Genomic DNA, 22,500 nt, shown 5'->3' on the forward strand with positions numbered 1-22,500 from the left:
ACGTCTCCATCCAGAGGTATTCTACAAGAGAAATAGACGCTACAATAAACTTTTTAGTCTTCCCTGCTAGATTACTAGAAATATATACGGCCCTATCCTCTAATATGCCACCAGAGGACCATTTATACCCATTTATACCCCCCCATAACACCCCCATTTACCCCTAGAATGCTGATGACATGGACCGCATCACCTGAGAAGGAAGCATAAACATTCTTTGAGTAGATAGATATAGTTCAAGCGGACCGAAGGTTTAGCTCTTAGTGAGAGATGAAAAAAAGCAACAAAGCATCATTGATTTTGATACCTCCCAAACCCTTCAATTTAAAAAAACCTAAACTTAATAAAGAACAGAGTCCACATAAAAAAAACGGATGATAACAGTATCTTAAACACCAACCAATTACTGAAATATTTAAAAAAAAAAAAAACACCTGTTAAATACCTTTGCTCGCAAGTGCATGTGTACGCGTGACAAGATTTACTTTCCAAATCTGAGTGTAAAATATTTTGCAGTCTGGAGGCATGTTGTAACTCAGGCGTGTTTTGATTGTGTGAGGTCACGTGACGCGTGACGTCATTGAAGCCACTGAAAATTCTTGCCCCTGTACGACATTGTTTTGTGTCCTTCAGAGATGGTTCTACAAAGGGATCTAATTGATTATTTTTATCTCATACTATTGATATATATGTATATATATATACATATATATGTATATATATATACATTTCAGTTATGGAATCCTGATACGGGTCTGAAAGATAAATGCGGGGCAAGAATTTGCATGGCCGAATTAATGAGATCTTTATATTCACTGTCATTTATTTTAATTAACTGTATTATGTATATTGCAGTAGATATATTATTTGATTATATATGAATATATACGTAAATGCTATACTGTCCATATATATTTTATGTATATGCAGATGCATAATGTGTTTGCATATATGTATGCTGAATATATATATATATAGTATATATATATATATATATATATATATATATATATATATATATATATATATAGGTATGGACTTATCATAAAGGTATGTCAGATTCGCTGCAAACAGATTTCCTATAAAGTGACAAAAATTTCAATATATCGTAAAATTGATAGAAATACAAATAATTCAATATCATTTAGACGAGGTTTCCTGTGTTATTTAACGTTGTAGAAGAATCTGACGAATTGAATTTATTGAACCTTTCATGATTATTATTTTAAAATAAACGTTACATTAGTTGATAAAAAGCAGCACAGAAAGATATTGTTTGTTTTTAGTCTTAAATTTCAAAGTCTTCAACTATTTTGCATATTAAGACAAGAAAATCTTGGGATATTTTGTGAATCTGAGGTTGTTGATCTTTGACATCGCAATAGTGAATGTTTTCAATAAATTATCCAGTGTATGCAACAAGTTGTATCATGTATGCAACAAATTATCCCATTATGCAACACGTTATCCCATGTATGCAACAAGTTATCCCGTCTATACAACAAATTGTCCGATGTTTGCAACAAATCGTCCCATGTTTGCAACAAAGTAACCCATGTTTGCAACAAATTATCCCAATAAACGTTTGCAGCGAATTTGGCCACACATGATTTCCGAGACGCTCACCCACACATATATATATCCACACAACTCTTCCCTCCCAAATAGTCAGAGCTCTAAGACATATAGTATTTATGTATATAATGTTCGTGTGTGTATTCTTATATATTAATTATCATTGTATTCGTAGCTTCTTATTTGCTGATTGACTATAATAATGATGATTACCACTACCATCTTTCAGTGTATCCTGAAATATATCAATTTCGCCCAAAATCATACATTGACCAGATTTTAAAATTACGTTTCTTTTCTATATATTATATATATCTGACTACCCATCTATTATTATGCATTCCATGTTCTGGATTCACTGTGCATTCTGTTCTTATGATCATAAGACCATTTGTATTAATATCTCCAATTAGCTTCTTTTATGTAACAGCTTTCTATTATCACTGTAAGCAGCTGTAGTAGTCGTTGGTAAAGGACATCCCGTTCTTTGTAGTTAATGTTTAAGGACAGCTCTCTCGCTCCTCACTCCGCGTGTGGTATTCGCCACACAGGGAGTGTGTAAATATGAGTGTGATATTATATAAAGACACTGCTTTTTTGTCGAGATATATACATATATATTTTATATATATATATATATACTATATATATATATATATATACACACATCAGATTCCTCAAACCTAAACAGGACAGAAACCTGCCTTTTTTCGAAGTCTAAGGTTAGATGGCAAGAGACATAGTATATATAAGTCAAATGTCATAAATTGAACCATGCAAATTTATGTAGAACATTCATTGGTAAATCCTTTAAGGTCAATCGACGTGAACACTGAAAACTGGAATAAAGATTCTTTTTTTTTTATAGTAGGGTTGAAATAACTTTTTTTTATTTTTATTTCAAGACTGAGTGTGTCTTTGTCTCGAATTATCAAAAAATGAAAATAGAATCCCCCCAAAAATTAAGATGGACACGTTGCGCTAAATCTTAATCCGACAAAAATTTTTTTTCTCATAATGAATTATGAGTAATTTAATTATTTGTAAGTTAACAGCCTCTGTTGCTTAGATTTCATGGCAGTTATGCCATTACCCAAACCGGGAATATTTTCAGTCTGATTCGTAACATGCATAATATTCATGTGGAAACAAACCTAAAATTTAGAACACTTATTTATATCACGCAAGACATCAAAGTACTTGTGGTTGAAAATCTGCTTTAATGAGGTAATATACACGAATTCTTGATGGATATTCGCAGTGGGAATGGATACACAGAAAGAATTCTAAAATTCATTTCGATTATCCATTGGTATCACATATCTTCCCCACCGAAATGGCTAAAGCGGAATACAGTGTTAATGTAGATAGAAAAGTGAATCAGGGAGATTCAAACGGAAATAAATCTTTAAATTATGAAAGACAAAATGTCAGCGCTCATACAAATCAATTAATTGGTTTAATTCTCTACAAACGAACTACATCACAGTTATTAAAATTAATTGGTTTAATTCACTACAAACGAACTACAACACAGTTCTTGAGTGCTTATGAACCGATTGGCGCAGCGGTCGGTTCCGAGTTGCTAGGTCCATGGATCGTGGGTCAAGGAAAAGACGTAGGTCTAGCAGTCTCAGCCCTGAAGACTTGCTGAAAAACCAGGAGGCTGCTTCTCATTATATATACAGTATATATATATATATATATATATATATATATATATATATATATATTACGTAAGTGCATATATGTATATGTGTATATATATATATATATATATATATATATATATATATATAATATTATACTGTATATATAATGGAGAAGAGAGAGAGAGAGAGAGAGAGAGAGAGAGAGAGAGAGAGAGAGAGAGAGAAAGGTATGAGATACAACACGAACTGACTGCAATGCATAAAGTAGAGAGAGAGAGAGGTATGAGATACAACATGAATTGACTGCAGTGTATAAAGGAGAGAGAGAGAGAGAGAGAGAGAGAGAGAGAGAGAGAGAGAGAGAGAGGTAGGGTGTCTAAATATTTCAGTATCGCAGTCTGGGGGTTTAAAGTCACAGCTCCTGACGGCGCGAATAATTTTCCCAATTTCCAACAGCTTAAAACGGATTTGGTAATTCTGCATAAATGAATTTCTGGCCATTTTCACTCAACGCCGAAGCAAAAAATATATTTGGAAACCAGGAAGAGTGATTCTTGCCATATTTTTTTACCCGTGTGTTTCAAATTGATTGATATGAAGTTTTTATACATCCTAGTATTATTTTAAAAGTGAACAAAATTTCTATTTTGTTCATGTTTGGTATTTGCGGATCAACTCAGAGTGATTGAAATAAAGTTTTTATACATCTTGGGATGATCTTAAAAGTGAAAAAATTTTCTATTTTGTTCATGTTTGGTATTTTCAAATCAACTCAAATGATTGATATAAAGTTTTTTACATCTTGAGATGATCTTAAAATTTATCGGTGTTTTTACTTTTTAGGCCAAATATCATATATTTTAGTGTATAAATGAGGGGAATTATTGTGCTTCATTTCTCTAAGATTTATATATATCAGAACACAAAAGACAGGCTTGCTAAGGTATGGCAACAGAATGGAAGAAGAGATAGAAAAGAAAACACGAACACAAAAAAGAAAAACGGAAAACAGCTCATAAAAAAACGATGAATGTCAGAGCGAGAGCAGAGTCAAAATGAATATTTAAAAGGGATCTGTTGACGCATCAACTGATGATGTTGACAGATTAGGCATCTCCTGAGCTGATGTTCTCGATACGAAACTTTTTTTCTTCTTCCTCCTCAAAGGAGCTCCAAGGTCTTTCCCCCTTCAAAAAATAAATGACCTCCGTGAAGGTTGGAGTCTTTGAATTTTACGTCGTCAATTCAAACAGTCTTTATGATCACAAGCTTAGTCAGAGAGCGAGAGAGAGAGAGGGAGGAGGAGAGAGAGAAGAGGAAAGGACGAGAGAGAGTGAGAAGGAAGGAGGGGAGAGAGGGGTGGGGAACGAAGGGAAGGGAGAGAGAGGGATTGACCGGAAGAGAGGCGGGGTTGTAGGATGACGAGATGTGCGAGCGGGAGATGAGGGAGATGATGTCGAAGAGATGAGGAGCCGAAGAGAGGAAAAGAGGGTTGTATACGATGTCGTAAAATGTATGTTGTTCCTGATCAAAGGGTGTTCCATATGACTGAAGCTATGCTCCCTTGAATTCAGTGCAGGTCTATTGAAAGAAATCATATCATATACCCAAAAAAAAAAATGTAAGCCATTTTGCAAAAGTCGCAATGAAAATCTAACTCCAAAATCACCAAGAAATCTTCGTTTGAAGAACAAAAAAAAAAATCTAATAGAAAATTATTTCATGTCTGTATAATATTGTAAACAGAGACATCAGTAGCTTTTTCAGTTTAAACGCCAAATGCATGAAATAATAATTTCACCCGCCAGACCTCTGTCAATTTTGACAGTCTCTCTCTCGCTGAACTTTGAAAGCTGACCTGGATTTATATCATCTTGCACGTCCAACCTTTGACCTGGGAATTTTTTGCCAGATGACAAAAGCGACACCCACTGGCATCCCCCCTGCGATACCCCCCACCGGGGTACAGTGGCATCCCCCTGTGACACCCACTACTGGAGTACAGTCTCGGCACAGAAACAGTGGTATCATATTACAAAACCTGGAACGACTCTAAAGAAATCGCTGGAAACAAAACAAAACAAATAGTATACGGTCTAGTTGTCCCAGTTATCCCCGTTGGCTTTGCCTACCATAAGCTGCAAATGGGAACACAAAGGGAATTTGAAATCTCTCTCTCTCTTCTCTCTCTCTCTCTCTCTCTCTCTCTCTCTCTCTCTCTCCTTTCCCATCAGTCACCGCAGGCTTCTCCCTCTCGACCTGAAAACCTGTCTCGTCCCGGCAGCTCAGACGTGGCAGTCAATCAGTCGTCGAATGCAAATCCTAAGACAGGTGACGAGACAGGGAATCGGATGGAGGGTGTCTCGAGAAATGGTATTATCGGCTGTTGTCGGCGTGGCGGCATTTTAAAGAGGATTTTTTTTTTTTTTCCCAGAGAGGAATGGAAGTTTGTAGTTTTGCGTCTTGAGAGGAATGGAGAGTAAAGGCTGTTTGATTCTCTTGATGTGATGTGTATATATATGTGTGTATAATATATATATATATAGTATATATATATATATATATATATATATATATATATATATATATATTATAAATCCATATGTATGTATACCTATACATATATATTTAAGCTAGTCTTTCTAGTACCAACCAATTATACTGATATATATTAATATATATAATATATAATATTAATATATATATGAATATATATATAATATATATATATAATATATATATATATGAATAATTATCACATCCGAACCGTGATCCATTTAATATATCAATTCAAGCTACAAATGTCCTTTAATATCTAAATTCACTTTACCTTCCCAAATGATATATTTTCATATATGTACCGAAGGGGTAATTTTTAAGTTGATAACATTTCGTCCCCCCCATGGGATCGAACCACCGTCCAGGTGGACGGGGACGAAATCAGGACAGTCAGTGACGCTATCAATCAGCCAACAGAGACGCTATAAGTTCATATCGATTCTGACCTTACAAATCACCCTCGATCTGGATGCTTTCGTAATTAGAATCGATATGAAACCCCGTCTACCATGTTGGCCAATTCGAGCGTTTGACAGAACGTAGCCTTTTGTTATGAATAATTATCACATCGAACCGTGATCCATTTATATATCAATTCAAGCTACAAATGTCCTTTAATATCTAAATTCACTTTACCTCCCAAATGGGGGGACGCGAAATTGTTATCAACTTAAAAATTCCCCTTCGGTACATATATGAAATATATCATTTGGGAGGTAAAGTGAATTTAGATATTAAAGGACATTTGTAGCTTGAATTGATATATAAATGGATCACGGTTCGATGTGATAATTATTCATAACAAAAGGCTACGTTCTGTCAAACGCTCGAATTGGCCAACATGGTAGACGGGGTTTCATATCGATTCTAATTACAGAAAGCATACCAGATCGAGGGTGATTTGTTAAGGTCGAGAATCGATATGAACTTATAGCGTCTCTGTTGGCTGATTGGATAGCGTCACTGGACTGTCCTGATTTCGTCCCGTCCACCTGGACGGTGGTTCAGATCCCTCAATCGGGGGTGGGGACGAAATTGTTTATCAACTTAAAAATTCCCCTTCGGGTATATATATGAAAACTATATCATTTTGGGATGGTCAAAGTTGAATTTAGATCTTAAAGTGGACATTTGTAGCTTTGAATTTGATAATATTATATATATAGTATATAGTATTATATATATAATAGTAGTATATTATATATAGAGTCGGTACTATAAAGACCTAGCTTAATATCTATGTGTGTGTGTTTTATTTATCTCTATGGTATGTATATATTATATATCTATATATATATTATATATATATATATATTATAGTAGAGGGGATAGAGAGAGAGAGAGAGAGAGAGAGAGAGAGAGAGAGAGAGAGAGAGGAACAATTTCCAAACAATTTCAGTTTTCTATTTGCTAGAAAATGTAACCAAAAGCTTACTAAGATATATCAATTTAACGACATAAAATGCTAAGTGAAATCTTTCGTAAACGTAATGATCATTAATCATTACCGAAAGATTTCCCAGCCGTAATATAATTAAAGTAGCCATCAGTGAATGAGTATCCAAATAAGTAGTTTGGGCTAAAATGCAAATATTAATCTGAAAGATTAGCCTGGAGTTTGTTTCGAGAGCATTACCAATTGAGAGAGGCAGTTGGTTCTCGATATGAGTCGCAGTGAGATACGATATTACTCAAAAAGGCGTAGTATGCCTTCACTTTCTCGAAGTTTGTATTTTGTAAACAAAGAGAGAGAAATGAGCAAACATTTCTTACTTTCACTCCATTGTGTGTGTGTGGTGGTGTGTGTGTGTTTTGTTTTTCTCATGGTACTTTTTTTTTTTTTTTAATGTAAATGTCAAGAAAAAAGCATCTCCCTTTGCTTACATCCCTATTAAGGATTGTAGTGATGATAGATTGTAGTTATGCAAAAAAAAAAAAAATAGTTTGTACATCTAAACATTTTTGAGACAAACTTCTTCCTTTGCTGTTTCTATTAAGAAAAGTGATAATCGCAACTTCTAGTTTTGTAAAAAAAAAAAAAAAATAAATAAATAAATATCAAGGTTATTTATATGATATATATTTATATATGTGTATGTTGGTTTCCAAAGAACAGTAATCTGCCAATTAAAACTATTTTGAATAAAAAAAAATTCTACATAAATATGCATGTTTCAAAGGATTCAGGATAAGTAAAAAAAATCTGTTTGTAGAAGGATAATTCGAAAGAAGGCACACTCCCTAGAAATTCCGCACATACCGTTGTTCACACCTAGGAACTGGCTAATACATAAAAAAATACCACTCGTTGCACCATAAGTAGAATATTTTATTCCTTTAAAACCACGTAGTACATAGAACAGCATTCACAATTTATATTCGTATATTGGTGTAGAAATTTCCCAGTACTTTGGACAAACTACGTAGAAATTTATACACAAAGTGAGTTTTTATGCTTGAAATAAAATTTTAAACTAAAGGAACACGCGCCATTAAAAAAGAATGTAGTTTTGTCCTAAATTCTGTTTTAATTTTTTTTCTCTCTCTTGAAAAAGGTGAATGACCACATTTGAAATCTCCTTTACCCATAAGAGGCACATTTTTTTCTGCTGGCAATAATTAGATGTTTAGGAAAACATTTTCGGGCGTCCTTTTTTTTTGTGTATGTTGACCCTGTCATTTCATAAGTCTTTATTTCTACCTCACTCTTCATTATATATATAATATTATATATATATATATATATATATATATATATATATATATATATATATATATATATGTGTGTTTGTGTTGGGTGTATATATATAATATTATCTATATATTAATATATATATATATCTATGTGGTGTGGTGTTGTGCTGTGTGTGTGTGTTGTGTGATCAATCTTATTGTCGAATATTCGATTATTTATCATTATTTCTTGTTATTTTACTTTCAAAACATCAAACATTCTCTCTCTCTCTCTCTCTCTCTCTCTCTCTCTCTCTCTCTCTCTCTCTCTCTGGGGAAAATGTTTTTATCCAATTATGCTTTCACCAAAATAATTATATTTTTCTTATTACGCGTTACGGCCCAAAAATATTATAATATATAAATTTACAAACTTCTTTTTGTGATAGTTTTCCGTTTATTTTCCTTTTTTTAACATTTAACAACTAGTTTTCTGTTTAACTATTTTTCTTTTTTTCTTTAACATTTAACAAAATAATGGCCCTGTAATTTCTTGCTTATCATAAGTTGCAGCAAGTTAAAGAGGCCTATATTATACTTCCTTTTTGGATTAGGCACAGTCTCACTTACGGGGTCCAATAATCTCTCCCCCTTATTTGAATACATATCCTTGTCCATTGCTTTTAGGCAAATTAGGCCTTTGTGTTTGTTGGGCACTGATACAGGCGAAGGCTTTTTCGTTAATCGCTACGCTTGTTATAAGGTGTTTGGTGTCGGGGTAAAGATTTTTTTTTTTTTTTTTTTTTTTTGTGAATGAGGGTCCTTACCTGCACTGTATACATTTAATAGCTAATTTATGAGTGGAGAGGTTGTGGTGTGTGTGTGTGTGTGTGTGTGTGTGTGTGTGTGTGTGTGTATAAATGGCCTTCCTTATGTGTGGCTGTCAAGAGTAGGCTCTTGCAAAGTCTTTTCATTTCTGTAAAATATCAATATTTAATCTCTGAAATATCGATATTTCATCTCTGGGAAGCAGCAATATTTGATCGCTGTAAAATATCAATATTTAATCTCTCTGAAGTATCATTAGTTAATCTCTGTAAAATGTCAGTGTTTGATCTCTGTTAAATATCAATGTTTGATCTCTGTAAAATATCAATATTTAAAATCTGGAAAATAGCAAAATTTAGTCTCTGGAAAACAGCAAAATTTAATCTCTGGAAAATATCAGCATTTAATCTCTGTAAAATATCACTATTTGATCTCTGTAAATCTGGAAAATAGCAATGTTTAATCTCTGGAAAGTAACAGCATTTAATCTCTGTAAAATATCAATATTTATCTCTGGAAAATATCAAAATAATTTAACTCTCTGGAAAATAAATAACAAAATAATTTAGTGCTGGAAAATATCAATATTTAATCTCAGAAAAATAACAATATTTAGTCTGGAAAATATCAATATTTAATCTCTGGAAAATAATATTTCGTCTAGAAAATAACATATTTATCTAAAAATACAATAGGAAAATATTTAGTCTGGAAAATATCAATATTTAATCTCTGGAAAATAATATTTAGTCTGGAAAATAACAATATTTAATCTATGGAAAATAGCAATATTTAGTCTGGAAAATATCAATATTTAATCTCTGGAAAATAATATTTAGTCTGGAAAATATCAACATTTAATTTCTGGAAAATAGCATTAATCTCTGTAAAATATCAATATTTAATCTCTGTAGAGTATCAATATCGATCAGACCTTGTTTTGCTATGAAGCAGAAATAGTATGTGAATTCCTTGAACTTTTAGATACAGATGAAATGCGGTTACCGTCGATTAAAACTTCGTCTGTTGTTCAGACAATTTGTGTTGCATCAGAATGCAACTGCGAATGATCAGAATCGCTCTTTAGAAGTCTCGGTGAAAGCAAGAAGACGCACCGAGGCTGAATCAGAAACGGGCAAGTTATAAATAAAAAAAAAAAAAATTAAAAAAGAAAAAGAAAATAAAAGTGCTAGATTAAATCGAATCACAAGGACCCCCAAGTGGCCGAGAGCTTAAAAGCAAGAGATGAGAATAATTTGATTTCCAGAGATGCATTCGATATATTTTCTGTGGTGCGCGGAGGAGGAGCTTGCATGCGAGGGACAGAGACGGAGAAAGTGCTTTTAACGGCTTTGAGATAATATAAAAATAAGGTAGTTCTGTATGGGTTTGATGTGAATTGGAATGAGGGGGGAACCAGGCAACCTTTGGAAATGTTCTGGCAATGCATTTCAACATTTCCGCACCTTGGTTTTTAGTTTTTTTTTTGTTTTTTTTTTCATTACCTCTGAAAAAGAGGAATTTTTGTTTCCTGAGTTGCCATACAGAAAGGAAGTAAGAGTTTGTACTAAAATAAAACGTTTTTCTTGAATACTGAAACCTCTGTTTAGAGAGAGAGAGAGAGAGCTCTAAAGTGCTGCTTGTTAGAGAGAGAGAAAAACCTACTAAAAATAATGCTTGTTAAGAGAAAATTGAGAGAGAAAGAGAAAGAACCTCTAAAAGTGTTGCTTGTTAGAGAGATAGAGAGAGAAACCTCCTGTAAAGTGTTGGCTTGTTAGAGGAGTAGAGAGGCGATCGAGAGAGAGAGAGAGAGAGAGAGATAAACCTCTAAAGTGTTGCTTGTTAGAAAGAGAGAAAAAATCTTTTGTTAGAGTGCTGGGGGGGGCATTTTGTTAGGAGAGAGAGAGAGAGAGAGAGAGAGAGAGAGAGAGAGAGAGAGAGAGAGAACGTAAATTGCCTACTTCCTGGAACCAGACGCCCACTCGGCCATTTCAGCTACTTCAGATAGTTCGTTATGCTTCTAACGTCAAAGCAAATGCTATTAAATCAACCGGAAGCTTTCTCTGGAATCTTAACAAGTGTCCTCACTCAATTTTGTAACGTTGCTTTTCACATTTAATTTATGAAAGTAATATACTAATGTATTTTGTGACCCAGTTGTTAAGATTTTCTTCAGTTAAGGCTTTTTAGTTTATTTATCGTGAAATAATCCATATTTATATGTATATCCTGTCAGATTTACATTGCCAACAGAAAGAATGTGCCTTCATTAATTTCCTTTAGAAATGAATCTCAAAATCTTTTTAAATATTTTTGAGACGATTTAACCAATGGAAACCCCCCCCCCCCCCCCCCCCACCCCCCCCCCCCCCATCTTAGTTTTCATCAAGTTAATTCACACCTGTGTTCTCCAGTAGTTCTTTCAGATCCAACAGTAGAAACAGTTTAATAACATTTGCGAATATTGAAGATGATTGCTGATATCCATGTGAAACTCATTTTGTCAACATTATTAGCATCAAAACAATATATTAGTTCTTTGCAATATCATTGTTCTATTCACTGTGATAACAACGCCTAAGGACTGTCATTAATTTTTATTATACAACACAATTGCATCAGTGCAGACAGATCATATAATGAAGGATTGTGATAGAGAGAAACACCAACTAGAAATGATTGATAGACGAATACAGCCGCTAGCGATGACTCCGTCGTTTGCGCATGGCGACAGTCATCGCTAAGATGACGCGCGCATGGCGAGAGTCATCGCTAGATGACGCGCACAGGCCTTTTCTAATTGAGTTTCGTCTCGACAGATGGCGTTCTTCCAGAACCGTTCCCTCAGCCTGGTCGACATGTACATCGATACTTCAGAACCCACCGAAAATGTCGGACAAATTCAGTTCTCCCTGGAGTACAACTTTAACGAGATGACGCTCATACTCAGGATTATGCAGGTAAGGGATTCGAATTTTTAGGCCTATTGGAGGTTGGAGAGGCTGAAACGTTTGTGTGTGTGGGGTATAAAAATAAATGTGTGTATATATATATATATATACTATATATATATATATATATATATATATATATATATATATGATATATATATATATATATGTGTGTGTGTGTGTGTGTGTGTGTGTGTGTGTGTGTGTGTGTCCCCGCAGTTTACGGGCCTGTTCTAATTCCAAACACAACACACACACACACACACATATATATATATATACATACATATATATATATATATATATATGGAATATTCTACTTTTTGTTAGTACAGATACTTAAGTAATTTTTATCAACCACAATGCCCTCTTAACGTCCCAGTTAATAAAAATTACGTATAGATAAAATAAGATATAGATAGATTATTTTATGAGTGGAGTTTGTCTCACCAAAAAATAAACAAATAAAAATACTTCTAAAAAAATGGGGTGGGGGGGAGTTCCATTTGGGAGCAAGACAAGACACAATATCAACCCCTGTCCTCTTCGCATTGCGGAACGAGTTGTATGAAACCCATTTACATAATACTTCTCTATCTTGGGCGCTGTTGCGTCATCCCACACAGAAGCCTCATGAACATCTCGTTAACCCCGTTTCCTACGCTGACTGAAGATAACTCTAACATGCAACCACTTTCTCTTCTCCGAGATATTGACAATTTCATGTAGATGTTAGATCTCCTCCTTTGGTATACTCATGCGGTGCACTGTAGGCATTCCTCAAGGTTCCTCACAGCGTCCCTTCGACCCCTAGCTGGAACCCCTTTCGTCCCTTTTACTGTACCTCCGTTCATATTCTCTTCCGTCTCATTTTCCACCCTCTCCCGACAGTCGTTTCATTGTGCAGCTGCGAGGTTATCCTCCTGTTACACCGTGCAAACCTGCTCGCTGTCAGTTTCCGTTTTTAGCGTTGAATAACCTCATTGGTCCCAGCGCTTGGCCTTTTGGTCTTTTCTCTCTTTTATTTGATCTAGCACTCGATTTAATTGTCTTTCTGTTCCCACTTAAGTACCGGATTTATACTTCCTTCTCGCCATTCTATCATCTGATTATCTTGTTCCACTGTGTTTATTTTTTATTTATTTATTTTTTTTTTTTAACTGCAACCCCTACAAAGGTTCCGGTCTTCCCTTCGTAGCCAAATCCGTTGAATGTTTCAGGAATTCAGTTCCCTTGCGGTCTGTTCTATCAGCGTTCAAACAGTGGATCGTATATACCCTTTTTTTCACTTTTAAAAAGATGACGTTAGTATTGTCACTTTATATTGTCGCCTGTCATATATGATAGTATAATATATTAAGAAATATTTGGAAGGATGTGTTTTTGTATATCTGTATATACAATAATACTACACATATAAATTTTATATATGTACGTTTCTTTGTTATGTATGCGTTCAGTCATACAGTCAAAAAAGTTTTAAAAAATAAGTTTATTCACTGGTGAAGAAATCTCACTGCTATATATGTTATATATATATATATATATATATATATATATATATATATATATAATATATATAATATATATATATATATATATATCATAAGAAAAATCGAGCAGGTGCTCGAAAGCTGTCGTTTCAATATATATTTTTCATGCTTATTTATGCTGACATCGTTGTGAATTTTTTCACCATTTTAGTAACTCATTGCTAGTATAGAGTTAACGCTTTTGGAGCTTGTATGCAATCTACAGTAAGAGTCTGTCTGTCTGTCTGTCTGTCTGTCTGTCTGTCTGTACGTCTGTGAATGATCTTCCCATGTCATCGTTGTTCCTTGATGAGATGACATCCCCGACGGTCGATCAACCCAGATAATGCTGGATGGGAATTACCACATCATTTATCTTTGCTTGATTTCAGATAATGGGTTATCGCATTATGAGCGATGGCGTATGGTACACTGTTGAGGCTTGACGCACATTCAATCCTCTGTTTTTTTTTTTTTTTTTTTTTTTTGTCTTACGCCCTTCGTTCGTACTTAGAAGTAATTTGACCTCTCGGGAGAGTGGGCCAATTTGTAGGTGCATTTCGGAACCTTAATTCAGAATCGCATTAGCGTAGGTGTGTGTCTTTGTTTTAACGTGTTTATGTTTTAGAATATAAACGATGTTATGATAGTTTGTAAAGATTCTTGCCATTAGCAGCATAGTGCTACCTCCGAAAAAAAGGCTCCAGTTTCTGAGTTCTGTTTCCTCCTCCCCTACTTTCTCTCTCTCTCTCTCTCTCTCTCTCTCTCTCTCTCTCTCTCTCTCTCAGCTCCTTAAAAATGGCCTTCAGCCGTACCCTATTATATGCATGTGACTCACTCTTCACATCTTTCCTGCCTTTAACTTCTCATTGCTTTGTCGAAGGGTTTTTTTTTTTTTTTATCCTTGGTAAGGATTTTTTTTTTTTATTTATATCCTTGGTTGCCTTTTCTTTTCCTTCGACAGTTTCTGTTGCAGATATACGTGATTTGGTTTGGTATATCTCGGTCCTTGTAAGACGTCATTTTTCACCCCTCTGTATTTTTACGATGTCTAGGGCAGCCCTGGGCTTTTAAATGTTGCGTAGGAATTTAAGATTCTGCTCCCGAAATCGCTATTCTGGGATTCCTCCACAATACAGATGTGATCAGTGCTGTAGTTTTCATCATTACTTAAAACGTTTCATACAATATATATATATATATATATATATATTATATATATATATATATATAAATTATTCAAAAGGAGCTACACCCTTATAAAACACGTCTGACGATCTATTACTTGCAAAGCAAGGTTCCATGGAACACCACGCTTTTTTTTTTTTTTTACGAGCAAAGAGAAAACGAGGAAGATAGCCAATAAATATAGATAAAAAAAAGTAACTAGATAATTATATGCATATATGTACAGTATTTGAAGTCACCTTCACCACTCCAGAGATGACCACATACAGGTCTCACAACCATTCCTTTGGAATCTTTCCCTCACTCAATCATTACTATCCACACCCTGTGTGTGTGTGTGTATGTGTTTGTTTGTTTGTTTGTTTGTTTGTTTGTAATCTCTACATGGAATCTTACCCTTCCTTTCAACTTTTTCCAAGATAAAAACAGATTGAGACCTGCCATGAAAAAAAAAGAAAAAGAAAAGAGAGAGAGGCTCAAATACCGCTAAACTTAAGCGAGTTACCGTTCTTGCCTTCCTTCGGATACCTTTGGCTCTTGATCAAACCAATGGATTACGGCAGTGGGGGCAATCACCGAAGCCCTTGTAATACCCGGAGCTAACCGCATAACATGCAGGGTTCGAGCAGTGATCAGGGTTCCTGGGAATCGCGTATTTCCCCGATTAATCTGAGGAACTAATGGAGTCCTCGTCTGAGACACGTTTTATATATATATGTGTGTGTGTGAATATTATTTATATATAAATAATATATATGTATATATCTATATATATATATATATATATATTATATATATATAATATAATATATATATGTATACATATACTGTATAAATATATTATATTATATTCATGAGGTCTACGTTCATCTACAGCTGTATACATATTGCATAGAAAACAAATCATAAAATCGTTCGTTATATACGAGGAATGTTAAAGAATGGTTCTGCCTTCAGCCACTATTGGAAATACTACAGTAAATGCGATGTTTAGGTAGTAGAAGAACCAGTACAAAAAAAAAAAAAAAACTTTAAAAACTAGCTAAAGCCCAGACTAAAGTCATAGTTTATTCTAGACTTTTTATTATTTTTTTTTTATTCTTCATCATTATTATGAAAACTCACAATACACGTACGCGGGCTTCTGATACGAATGATATTACGATGCTCACCTAATAATTTCCTGGAACAAATGACGATCAGAATCGCATATTTCCTCAGTGGGGAAGAGTTCCCGGCTCCGTTTAATGGCTCCGGCGCGTGACTGGACATATCGCAGATGTAACTATAATGCGAACGGAATTATTTTGGCATCGTTCATCGTCCCAAGTTATTTCCTCTTTCATTATGAATGACGGCTGTGTGCATATGATGAATTTTCGTGGGAGTGATGAGGAATATGATCGGGGGAGATCATTTACTGCGGAGTATAAGTGAAGTATATCTTAGTTTTACCAGACCACTGAAGTCATTAACAGCTCTCGTAGGACTGGCCCGAAGGATTAGAGATTTTTACGTGGCTTAGGAACCAATTGGTCACCTAGCAATGGGACCTACAGCTTATTGTGGGATCCGAACCACATTATATCGAGAAATGAATTTCTATCACAAGAAATAAATTCCTCTGATTATTCTTGGTCAAGGTTTTTGTAGCATACATGTTTCAAGATGTCATCTTTCATAGCCGATAGGCCTGTGGCTAGGATGTTTATCTTTTGATAGTGTAATAATTCCTTGCCTCATTTCACCTAGGATCTTCCCGTATTATCCCAGACTATGTAACTACGTACTATTCGTCTCATTGAATACATGGCACTGCATAGAAAGAGAATGTTAGGCTACAGGTTTAGTTCATTTTCCAAAGGCCAAGTCGTGATGTTTTTTCTTTACTTTAAAATGGGCAATTTTCCCTTTGATCTTCTTAACTATCAAGTAATTAGTGAATTATCAGGTAAACTACGAATGTGTGTTATAAGTCTGTGTCTAAAAATATTCATGGCACATTATATCTTTTTTATGTATAGTACAGCAATACATTTCCTTTCGTATATGTAACCACGAAATGTACAATTTTGTAAACCTTGAAATGAAAACAGAATCATGTCGCCTTCAAGGACTTGTCAGTAAAAATCAGCCTCTCTCTCTCTCTCTCTCTCTCTCTCTCTCTCTCTCTCTCTCTCTCTCTCTCTGTAAAATTAGACGTGTGATATCTGAAATCAAATTTCGCCGCCCACGAAACATACTGCTGCCTCTCACACACATATTCCTTCTCCTTCCGGATAATAGCAACCTCCAGTGTACGAAACCTTGATAAAAGGAAATCTCATATTTCGCTCACGTACTTTTTTTTTTTTTTCTTTCTTTTTCGTAAACCAGCTTTCGTCGTCAGTCCTTTGGAAAAGTAAGATTACAACGCGGGGAATTCTCTCTCTCTCTCTCTCTCTCTCTCTCTCTCTCTCTCTCTCTCTCTCTCTCTCTCTTAGGAATAACTTGACCGGATGAGTCGTTGAGTGATTTGTGAAGGTTAGCGGAAAGGGATAGTATTTTTATTTACTGATTTATTTATTTATTTATTTATTTATTTATTTATTTATTTATTTATTCTGCGTTCAAACCAATGACGAAAACTTAAGGAAATGATTCCTAATGTAATATGAATAGAAGAGATTCACGAGGATTATATTGTATTATATATATATATTTATATATATATATATATATATATATATATATTATATATATATATATATATATATATTGTGTGTGTGCGTACATATATATATTTATATACAAATATATAATATATACTGTATGTATAATAAGTTGATAAATATTACACATATTATGTAACGAAATTATACCTACAAATTGTGATACATAATGTAAAAACAAAATGAAAATATGCCCAGTGAATATGCTACATCTGTCAAAACGCTGAAAATAGAATATAAAATTTAATCCACAAGATAACGCTGTAACAACAGCGCTGGTAAATGTCTCTCTCATTGAGATATCCGTCAAGCCTTTAACGACTTGTGATTAATTAACTAACTGGGCCTCAGCTGGGAACGAGAGAGAGAGAGAGAGAGAGAGAGAGAGAGAGAGAGAGAGAGAGAGAGAGAGAGAGAGGGGGGGGGAGACATTATTCATGCATCGTTTTAACCTTCATTTAGAGGCAAAATGAAAACGGTTTAGCGACGATTAATTCATTTAGTTTTTAACTGGAAGGAGCAGAGATAATAATGATACGTAAAAACGTCAGCTGATCTTTCAGATTCTTTTTTCAAGTGAGAGAGAGAGAGAGAGAGAGAGAGAGAGAGAGAGAGAGAGAGAGACATCAGACATTCATGAATTTTTTGTGATACGGCAAATCGTGGACAGAAAACTAATGTGCTGAATTTGGTTGGAGAGAGAGAGAGAGAGAGAGAGAGAGAGAGAGAGAGAGAGAGAGAGAGAGAGAGAGAGAAGGGGTTTGAGTTAATGAATATTCTTGATTTAGTTTTATTTATTTATTTATTTTTTATTACGTTAAACCGTGGACAGAGAACTAGTGTTGAATTTGGTTGGAGAGAGAGAGAGAGAGAGAGAGAGGAGAGAGAGAGAGAGAGGAGAATCAACGGACATCCTTGAAGTCTTTGTGTTATGTTAATCGTGGATAAAGAGCCAATGTGTTGAATTTGCTTGGAGAGAGAGAGAGAGAGAGAGAGAGGGAGAGAGAGAGAGAGAGAGAGAGAGAGAGAGGAGAGAGAGAGAGGAGAATCAACGGACATCCTTGAAGTCTTTGTGTTATGTTAATCGTGGATAAAGAGCCAATGTTGTTTGCTTTGCTTGGAGAGAGAGAGAGAGAGAGAGAGAGAGAGAGAGAGAGAGAGAGAGAGAGAGAGAGAGAGAGTAAGCAGGGCGATGGGAGTGAATAATAAATCAATGAATATTCTTGGTGTGTATCTTTTTTTTTTTTTTTAGCCATAGGACAATATGTTGAATTTGGTTGGTTCCCCTAAATCCGGTTTTTGATCAGTTTAAACGAAGGTCGAAATCGATACATATAGATGATAACTATTATTAACTCTGTTAATTATGTCATATAATCAAATATTGTCTCGTTGAAAGCGTATTTTTGCGTTATTTGAATCTCTTGCTTATGAAGGAAAATATAATTAACCATTGTGTTGAATTTCACAGAATTAATGTAATAAAGTTACCAATTGACTGCGTGGTAAATATATCCTTCGCTTTATGTCAGAGGGTTTCTTATGCTTATGAATCTTTCTTGCAACTGCAAGGTTCTTTTTCCCCTTTCGGAGCATTTCTTGCATTTGTACACTAATTGATTATTTTGTATTGCAAAATTACAACTCTGCCATATGGCGCGCATTATTGATCATGATACTGTTTGGCAGCCAACGGTTTGGGAATAAGAAATAAGAAATAGTGATAATGACAAAATGTATGTGCATGTTATATATATATATATATATATATATATATATATATATATATATATGTATATATATATATATATATGTGTGTGTGTGTGTGTGTGTGTGTGTGTGTGTGTGTCTGTCTGTGATATGAATTTCTATCACATCACCGTTATTCATATACATTCATCGAGCTACAATTGTCCTTTAATATCCAGTTCGCTCTACCTCGGAATTAATATATTTTCATGTATGTTAACCGAAGGGAAATTTTTTAGTTGATAACAATTTCGTCCTCTCGTGGGTTCGAACCAGCGCCCGGCAGACAGAGGAGAAATCAGGACTCCAGTGACATTATCGACTCGGTGTGTATATGTGTGTGTGTACGTGCGTATATATGTGTGTGTTTGAGTGTGGGTGTACGTGTGTAGGTGTGTACTGTCTTTATGGAAACGGTAAAGTGTCCATATGTTTGTCAATGTTAGCGACTAAATTTCGTTTCTTAACGTTACATTGTTTTGAAAAATGATTCATTATCTTGTATAACTGTGCCCTAAACCTCTCTCTCTCTCTCTCTCTCTCTCTCTCTCTCTCTCTCTCTCTCTCTCTCTCTCTCTCTCTCTCTCTCTCTCTCTGTGGGTTTTAGAAAAATACTGACCATTCAAATTTTACTCGACAAGGACATGCACAAATTCAACTGTACACTTTGATGGATTTATCACTTTGAGTGCAGTGTACCAAACTTTTTTTCTTTTTTTTACCCTGGTACACAGTGTAGCTCGTAGGCCTCTCGTTAATCCCAAGTACCTGGCAGAAAGCTGCTGCAGGCTTCGACCGCTTTCAATATTTAACCTGGATCGGTTCATAGGCGCGACATAAAGGAAGAGTTGCCATGTTACACTTTTTTTTTTTAATCCATTTGACGTTTGGTGAGACTGACTAAGTCCTCAGTCAATATGTTACGCTTTTGTGTTTGCTCAGTTGACGAAATACTGAGTTTGTGTGTGTGTGTGTGTGTGTGTGTGTGTGTGTGTGTGTCTGCTGGGTGATTGTCAAATGATTTTTCTCTTACCGAGATTTATAATTTTTTTAATCATTTGCAATGTATTTACCTTTCTCGTTTGGATACCATTCGTGAGATCTGTGTTTGTCTAGCGCATAGTTTTTGGAAGCTTGAATTTCAAGTCAGTGGACACCGTGGGCTTTTTCCATATGAATAGAGTTGATCATATGTATCTTAATAATAATAATATAATAATAATAATAATAAAATAAATAATAATAATAATGATAATAATAATAATAAAATAATCACACTCTTCTGCATGAGTCCTGGAGCTACTTCAGCCTCTAGTTTTTCAAGATTCCTTTTCAGGGATCTTTGGATCGTGCCTAGTGTTCCTATGATTATGGGTACAATTTTCACTGGCATATCCCTTCTTATTTCTATTTTCAGGTCTTGTTACTTATCCATTTTTTCCCTTTCTTTCTCTTCAACTCTGGTGTCCCATGGTATTGCGACATCAATGAGTGATACTTTCTTCTTGATTTTGTCAATCAACGTCACGTCTGGTCTATTTGCGCGTATCACCCTATCTGTTCTGGTACCATAGTCCCAGAGGATCTTTGCCTGATCGTTTTCTATCACTCCTTCAGGTTGGTGCTCGTACCACTTATTACTGCGAGGTAGCTGGTGTTTCTTGCACAGGTTCCAGTGGAGGGGTTTTGCCACTGAATCATGCCTCTTTTTGTACTGGTTCTGTGCAAGTGCCGGACATTCGCTTGCTATGTGGGTAATGGTCTCATTTTTCGTATTACACTTCCTACATCTGGGAGAGATGTTATTTCCATCTATCGTTCTTTGGATATATCTGGTTCTTAGGGCCTGATCTTGTGCCGCTGTTATCATTCCTTCAGTTTCCTTCTTGAGCTCTCCCCTCTGTAACCATTGTCATGTGTCATCGATGGCCAGTTCTTTAGTCTGTCTCATGTATTGTCCGTGCACTGGTTTGTTGTGCCATTCCTCTGTTCTGTTTGTCATTCTCCTGTCTGTATATTTCTGGGTCTTCGTCTACTTTTATCAGTCCTTCTTCTGACTCATGCAGAAGAGTGTGATCTTAGAAACGGCGCACATAGTAAGAAAAGTGATGGACTCCTAAGGAGGCAGGATGCAACCCGGAACCCCACACTATAAATACCACCCAGTCGAATTGGAGAACTGATAAACCAAAACAAAAATAAAATAATAATAATAATATTAATAATAATACTGTTGAATAAAATGCAGAATTCAGCGAATTAATCTTATATATTATTTTTTCTAATTTTCTTAATACTCGCTTTCTGGCTCAGCGAAACTTCATAATAATTGGCCAATATTTATATTGGGAATAATGAATATCGGCCAGTTATTAAGAAGCATCGCTGAGCCAGAAAAGCGAGCAATAAGAAGAATAGAAAATATAATATATAATATTAATTCGCTGAATTCTGCAATTTTATTCAACAAAATTTGTATGAAAGAGGGTCTTCTTCCAAAATAATAATAATAATAATAATAATAATAATAATAATAATAATAATAATAATAATAATAATAATAATAATAATAATAATAATAATAACATCAGCTACCTTGCAGTAATAAGTGGTACGAATTGGAGGACTGTGATAGAGCAAAAAAAAAAAAGATAAATAATAATAATAATAATAATCATAAATAATAATAATAATCATAATAATAATAATAAAATAATAAATAAATTAATATCGTTACCTGTTTGTCTATATCTTTATTTTTTTTAGAATTTTTTTATCTTTTTTATAAATGATTTCACATACAGTATTACATATGTCTTTGCAACTCTATTTCTCATTTTTCCATTCTAGTTCACTTTCTTATTTGTATTCACGAATATGTCTGTGATGAAACATTTCTATATATTTGATCAAAAACCATTACGGATATATCAGTTATGCAGTTCATGAAATTCTCAAAGTTTTTTTTTTTTAATTTCGGTGTCTTTGTGCATACACATGTGAGCATGTTGTTTTGCATCGTTGCACATCCCACTTTTATTCTTAAACCTTTTTAGTTTAAACTGCAGTATATGAATTAAAA

General features: G+C 34.5%; 1 protein-coding gene across 4 annotated transcripts in view; it reads left to right on the top strand.

Annotated features, from left to right (window-relative positions):
• Nucleotides 1-22,500, top strand: part of LOC135218588 (synaptotagmin-7-like) — a 332,013-nt gene that overhangs the window by 257,745 nt on the left and 51,768 nt on the right. For 3 of the 4 annotated variants that reach the window (XM_064255002.1, XM_064255000.1, XM_064255003.1), the window contains one exon: nt 12,107-12,247. In XM_064255002.1, the coding sequence (XP_064111072.1) occupies nt 12,107-12,247 (141 nt within the window). The remainder of the gene's footprint in view (nt 1-12,106; nt 12,248-22,500) is intronic. The other variant, XM_064255001.1, reaches the window with a different exon arrangement.

This window comes from Macrobrachium nipponense, chromosome 9 (genome assembly GCF_015104395.2).
Source record: "Macrobrachium nipponense isolate FS-2020 chromosome 9, ASM1510439v2, whole genome shotgun sequence".
Taxonomy (NCBI): Eukaryota; Metazoa; Arthropoda; class Malacostraca; order Decapoda; family Palaemonidae; genus Macrobrachium; species Macrobrachium nipponense.